The following is a 6,537-nucleotide window of genomic DNA, read 5'->3' on the forward strand; positions in this document are numbered from 1 at the left end:
CTGGGGGCTGCGGGCGCGGGGCTCAGGGGAAAGTCGCCAGCTGATGAGAAATCAGTTGAAATTGGAGATCTTGAAGCCATGCAGTTAACAGAATATTGCCTTCAAATAACACTCGCACATGCTTTTTTTTCCAAAATCCAACATGCATTGGGTATTTCAGTGGGGGCGGAGGGTGTTGGGTGTGGAGGTGGCGGGATGGGTAAAACGACTGTAAATACTCAACATTTTAGCAATGCAAATTCTATAAATGTTTCCGATTTGTAGAGCACACTCTTTTTTATTTCCAGCAATCCCTTTTATTTCAGTCATTTGATTGTTGAAAGCAAATGATAAATGAACATTATTAAGTAAAAATATAAAATAAAATATATATTTAGCGTGGATCTGCCTCGATGTGTGTGTCACAAAAAAAACACAAGCATATTCCGTCACTACTAACTAATTCAGTTTGTAAAATCATCGCAAGCACAGAGTCAGTCATCGCAAGGCTGTGAGTGCAGTTCGGATCACAGTGGTCACGGACAAGTCCAGCATCTCCTCCACCTCACTAAGGCTTCTTAGAAATAGTCACTCGTTTGGAAACTTCCCCATTTCTTTCTCCTTTTTTTTTTGGGTCATCCTCTTCAAACATATTTTTTATGTTGTTGTTTAGAAAAGATCTATCAAAATCATGCAACTACCATTTCATTCCTGTGAGACGAAAAAGCCAGTCTTGACTTGATTTTTCTCTTGGTGCTGGTTTTTGGGGAGTTCTGGAAGCGGAGGTCAGTGTGGGCATTTCTTTTATTCATTTTTTTCAGGCACTGCCGTCTGTTTTGAGCCGCTGACTGCGAGCCTTGTAGACCTCGATGAGTAAATCTTTGACGTACTGGATTTCTCTCTCCACCGACTCCGCCTTGTCACGAAGCTCCCGGTTCTGCCCCTCGAGGCCGTGCAGCTCCTCCTCCAGACAGTCCAGCTCCGCCCTCTTACGCAGCCTGTACCTGCAACACAAGGGACCGCTTAGTTCCACATTTCTGCTGCCTTGCATCTTTGTTAATGATCCTTGTGAGCGTGACCCCTGAGCTACATCACACAGACATCTCTCCCCTGAGAAAACTCTGATCAGTTTCTTTTTCTTCCAACTTTTTACTATCATTTTTAAGACTTTTCCTGCATATTTAGCTTTTCGCATCTCATACACAGACAGAGCAGACTTAAATAAATGGTTAGGTGGGGCTGAATTTGGCAGGCAGTGAGGGACTTTCCATTCCCCTCCTACACACTGCAGGACATTTAAAGCTTTATGTAACACTCCTGCCATGTTCAGTTTCTATTGACAAACTTTCACTTCTGACCACAAGTCTAATTTGTATATGTTTTTGAGGCATGCTTTCAAAACGAGGAGGAGAAGAAAAGAAAAGCTTACCTGTGAGCAGCAGTTTTGTTCTGGTCTCTCTTCTTCTGCTTCCTCTCTCCGGGGACGCCTTCCACAGGAACGCTGCCCATCACCAGAGCCGGCTTCATGGAGCAGTGCTCATCCTTTAGCCTCTGGGTGGGGCGGTGGATGGGGGCACCCATCAGCGTCCCCTCGCCCTCCCCTCTGGACAGACATTCGTAGCTTTGGTCTGCAAGGCATTCTGGATAGAGGTAGTGGCCATGTTGGGGCTCCACAGCCTGAGGCTGTGACGGCTGGTCGAGGTCCCCTATAAAGCTATGGTAAGGCTCCGTGCTGGCCATGGACTGGTGGAAGTATCCGTCTCCGGCCACCATTGTCTCTTGGGGAATCCCCCCGGAAAGTCCTCCATCTTTACCGCAGTGCAAGACCTCCAGCCCCGTGCTGTCGTAACTTACATTGACCTTCACATTGTGCATCAACTGTCCTTCGCGCTTGTGGTGGCTGTCGTACGAGCCGCCCAGACAAAACCCTCGAGCGATCTCCTCGCTGCAAAACATTCCCTCGGAAAAACAATAACTTTCCTCTTCCTTCAACGATAAAGCACATTCTCTCACCTTCTTGACGCTGCTGAAGCTGTTCTTGCTCACTGTCTTCAGCGTGGAGTAGTGGTTCACAGACAACTCCGCGCTTCCTGAGTAACTTCCCCTTGAGCCCCACGTATCGAGTCCTACTTCCTCCCCGACCTTCACTGCCTCGCTGATGATCCGCCGCCCGTTATTGTGGTGGTAGCGGTGGTGGTAGTTGTACGGAGCAGGTCGTGCAATTTTGGTTCTGGCGATTGGACCGCCACAGAAGCTGCCCAGGTCCAGTTCCCCTGTTGCCAAGGTAACAACCACAGGGCTGGTTTCTGATTGGCTGGTCCCATACGAGCTGTAGGGTAACTGATAATAAGACTGGGAGCCCATGGCTTGAGCACCCTTGTCACATTTTGAGGATTTCTCCAACTTGTTTGTTGTGGTTGTGGTCTCGGAGCGGAAGTAGTCCTCCAGCTGAGCCAGCTCCTCCTGCAGTAGAGAGGTCATGACCTCCAGATCCGAGGGCACCTTGACATCTTGTTCTAACGGCGAGGGTGGAAGGGATGAGCTGGGAGAAGACTCGGTCGTCGACACAAATGAAGACAAATCAACTTTTTCCGTCATCCAATCTGAGTGGCCATCACCTATGAAAAAAATCAAAAAAGAATCATAGAATCAGTAAAGCAATCAATTTATTTTATTTCAGCTGATTGTGTAAAATAGCTGAAATAAAAACTACAAATTTAGGAAAAAAATCTTAAATCACGTAAAGAGGATAAATCAAATTAAAAATAAGCCCAAAGTGAAAGAATACATCCGAGAAATCCAAGTGAACAACTAACCGATCATCTGAAAATGATTGAACAGCATCGTCTGCGTTCGATAAATATCCATTTAGCTGTACTCACTGTACGACATTAGCCCCGTGCTGCACTGCGGCTCCGACCTCGGGATGTGGAAAAATAAAAAAGCGTCTTGGCAAAACTCACCAATTAAGTTCTGCCTCTCCGCTGGCTCCGCCCCCTTCCTTGGACGTGATTGGCTATGGCTAGCCTGTCGGAGAGGGGGAGCGCCAAGCTCGCTTGTGGAAATGGGAGGAATATTCCTGCGAAGGATCGATGCCGCCATTGTGTCTTCTGCCTCGATTAAATTGTTCAAAAGCGAAAACCATGCAATGGGTGGATGAAATAATTGTGGAAACACCTGAAGACCTGTGGGAAAGAAATTAGGGAAATAAACAAATGTCAAAAAAAAAAATATATATATATTAATTTTGCATTTCAAATTCCATCCAATAAAGCGTTAAATATTTCCCCAAAAACTAAAAAATAAAAATGTATATAAATATTTGAAAGCTAAAACAACAAAATAAAAATAATTATAAAAGTGTATTCTGTTCAATTTAACCCTTAACATTTGTGAGCACCTGTAACCTCATGCTGTGAAGCCATTACTGATTAATGTCAAAACATAACAATTTCCCCAAAAACTAAATACAGTTGAAAGTTGAAATACTTTGAACCAACAATAAACATGAAAAGATAATAAAAAAACATTGCAATTTTTGTAAACATGATATAGTCTTAAGCACTACCTTCATAACCTAATTATAGACTAAAACATACATAGATAGAAAGTTATTTTTCAGAATGTAAGTAGTAGTTGTCAACTTAAAAAAAGTATTAAGGAACAAAAAATAAATAAATTCACATTTTAAAACGTCACAATTACTTTAACATAGTTATTTTTAAAATACTAATAAAGGCTAATAAAGTCCTGTAAAAGATGTTAATAGAAAAAGAAATTCAGGATTAAATTAAATGTTATTTTAAAGAGTGTCTAAAGTGGTTTGTTAGCTTTAGTAAGACCTTATTCACCTAACTTTCCCCCAAAGCCAGAAAGCACTTCTTACTCACCCCATAGTTTCAGAATAGTCTTGGAGTGCGTCGCGAGAGCAAAGCACGCGGAGCTTTATGGTGAGGAGGAAGACGGTCGAGGTTTAAAAAGCCATATTATCCCTTTTCATAGTCAGGGAGTCTTCATCAAGTGCTATTTCGACGAACAGAAATGCAGACAGAAAGTTTTTAAATCCGCTACTTCTGCAAACTCCTATTGCTCCGGACCGGATCACAGCAGACGAGATTCATCCGCAGTTTACAGAGTTCAGCTGGCCGTTACGTCATGAACCTGGGGACTTTCCCATTACCCAGAGACAAGCTCAAATAACATCTCCTCATTCCCTCACTGTATAAACACACTGTTATTGTATCTCATCTGAATTTTCTCCTTTCATTTGACTAGTTGTATGTTATTCAAGTTGCCTTTTCATGGTATTATTGACATAAAGTACAAATAAGATGCATTTAAAATGACATACTGACTACAATTTCACTTTAACATTATTAAGGATGTATCTAGATGCTGAAAGCATTGCAAAAAAAAATTATATCGTAACTAAAACATAGCAGGCTGCCTGCCGGTAAAATGTTTTTGACCGAAAAACATGGGCATGAACTCTATCTTGCCTAAAAGTCCTGTCACGCAACAAAAAAAAACATAATAAAAACACGTAGAATATATGATTAAAACCCAAAACATCCTTAAAGAGTTGACCAGAGACAGTGTGGAGAGCATTCAGGGAGAATTAAGCAGACGGTGAAACCGGTACTAGTTTTCATAGCGCCACAGCGGAAGGACATCATGTTGCAGTTCGAAGGTGTAACTTTAGTTGCAGCCCTGTTGCATCAGATCCGCAGGGGATTCGCTGAGCGCTGTAACAATGTGGCCTCACCATTGGTTTATGTAGGGGAACTTTTTTATTTCTATTGGCCTGCCATCGGTCTTCCACTGATTGCTAATCATTACACATTAACACCAGCCTGGGACTGCTTTGTTGTAAATTATCACCAGTTAATAAAGCATAACCTACAACTAGGATCATAACCTGACAGACAGCTACTTAAAATCTATAACAACTCCAGATATGTTGCTTTTCTGAATGGTTCCCACTTTAACCTCAGTGTATGCTACATTGCTGTATTGCTGGATTAACTTTAAAAGATTCTCAATTGAATTAAAACATTTAGCCTGCTAACATAAACACTGAGTACAATCCCAAGTAAAGTCACTTTATTAAACTTTTTATTTTAGTAATTAAGTTACCGGCTATTTCTACGGCTTCTATTTAAATGTTTTATCATATTAAACACTTTACTTTGTTGTATCTTGTGGGAAATTAAAAAAAAACATTGTGTGAAATTGCAAGAAAAATAGATATTATGTCACTGTGTTGATGGTTGGACTGTTTTTTTAAATGGTTTTATTAAGTGTAATGACTAACACAATATATTTCTTCCTGATATACGTATTGAAGGACATTAAGTTCAATTAAAGTTAAGGATATACTTTATTGTTAATCCCCCACAGTGTTCACCCATCCTCATTTTTTTTTAACCTAGTTGTATCTAACTTATATTCCTTTTTGGTAGATGTACAGTAGAAGAAGCTCGTAGAAGAAACTCAAGCAACCTCCACACATAAAGTAGTCCTTACAGACACCGATTCAAATGCTTTATTTGAATCTGCAAGGACTCAAAAGAGCAGTGAGGTTAGATTCAAAAAGTAACTTCTATGATCTGAATCCAAAACAAGATAGATGCTCACAGGTCACTCTGCCACTCATAAGAGTCAGCCAGCTCGTTGATATTTAAAGAGAAAGACTGATCAGTTTATATTTAGAGTATATATAGGAGTAATACAGCTCCTCATTTGACAATATTAGTGCAGTACAAAACCCTGTATATCCCTTCCCACTGTGCATGTATACTGAAAGGTGTATCTGAGTAAAAATGCATTAACACATCGTTCTTTACACGTAACAAATCACTGGGGTCACACACACACACACACACACAGACACACACACACACACACACACACACACACACACACACACACACACACATGTTGAAACACACAGCCTTCAAGAAAAATACCATCTTTAATTAAAAATAAAAGTGGAATGTGTGAAGATGTCAACACTGCACTACAGTACACTGTGTTCACCTCACCACTGTTTATTCTAATTGTATTACAAACTGGTAGGCACAGTCAGTAAGATATAGATGTGAAATATAGTAATAATATTTTTTCTTTTTTTCTTGTTTGCTGCTATGGACAACCATAAGTGGAGGTGCCTAAGTAATAGGTAATATATGAAAATAGATGAAAAAAAAACACTTGTAATAATAACAATTAAGTACAACAACAAATACTGTTTTCTTATAAACTCTTAATACATATAATTATATTTAATAACAACTACACTAAAGTGTATTATCATAATTCAAAAATTGAAAAAATAAGAAGAAATATATATATTTATCAAAACAGCTCTTAAGTTACCTCTGGCATATTTATTTTGAAGATGGAAACTGCAATGTTGATTAATGTGCACTGTCCGTGTTTAAAAATATATATACATATCAATCAAATTGCTTCAAGTGGTCTGCCAATAGTTCAAATTGTATGTGTGTCATATAAAACATGCTTTTGGTACACCATCACCCGGCTCTCTACTCTTCT

General features: G+C 40.0%; 1 protein-coding gene across 2 annotated transcripts; it reads right to left on the minus strand.

Moving 5' to 3' along the window:
- Positions 1–601: 601 nt before the first annotated feature.
- On the minus strand, positions 602–4,089 carry LOC104965607 (uncharacterized). 2 transcript variants are annotated; one of them, XM_010794589.1, is made up of 4 exons: positions 3,870–4,089; positions 2,943–3,164; positions 1,409–2,597; positions 602–983 (listed from the first exon to the last, which is right to left on the minus strand). In XM_010794589.1, exons 2-4 carry the CDS (start codon positions 3,079–3,081, stop codon positions 797–799), a joined length of 1,515 nt encoding a protein of 504 aa, XP_010792891.1. In that variant the 5' UTR covers positions 3,082–3,164; positions 3,870–4,089; the 3' UTR covers positions 602–796. The 2 variants fall into 2 exon arrangements, with proteins under 2 accessions (XP_010792891.1, XP_010792892.1); XM_010794590.1 differs by lacking the exons at positions 2,943–3,164; positions 3,870–4,089 and adding an exon at positions 2,862–2,939.
- Between the last annotated feature and the right edge of the window lie 2,448 nt (positions 4,090–6,537).

The sequence above is a fragment of the Notothenia coriiceps genome, unplaced genomic scaffold (genome assembly GCF_000735185.1).
Source record: "Notothenia coriiceps isolate Sejong01 unplaced genomic scaffold, NC01 NC01_scaffold00037246, whole genome shotgun sequence".
In the NCBI taxonomy this organism is placed as follows: Eukaryota; Metazoa; Chordata; class Actinopteri; order Perciformes; family Nototheniidae; genus Notothenia; species Notothenia coriiceps.

Excerpts from the sequence above, each read along its gene's own strand:
- LOC104965607 (XM_010794589.1), bottom strand. The coding sequence starts at position 3,081 with ATGGCGGCATCGATCCTTCGCAGGAATATTCCTCCCATTTCCACAAGC. Across the intron at positions 2,598-2,942 it reads GGAGAGGCAGAACTTAATTG|GTGATGGCCACTCAGATTGG; the intron begins GTGAGTTTTGCC and ends TTTTTTTCATAG. Across the intron at positions 984-1,408 it reads AACAAAACTGCTGCTCACAG|GTACAGGCTGCGTAAGAGGG; the intron begins GTAAGCTTTTCT and ends CTTGTGTTGCAG.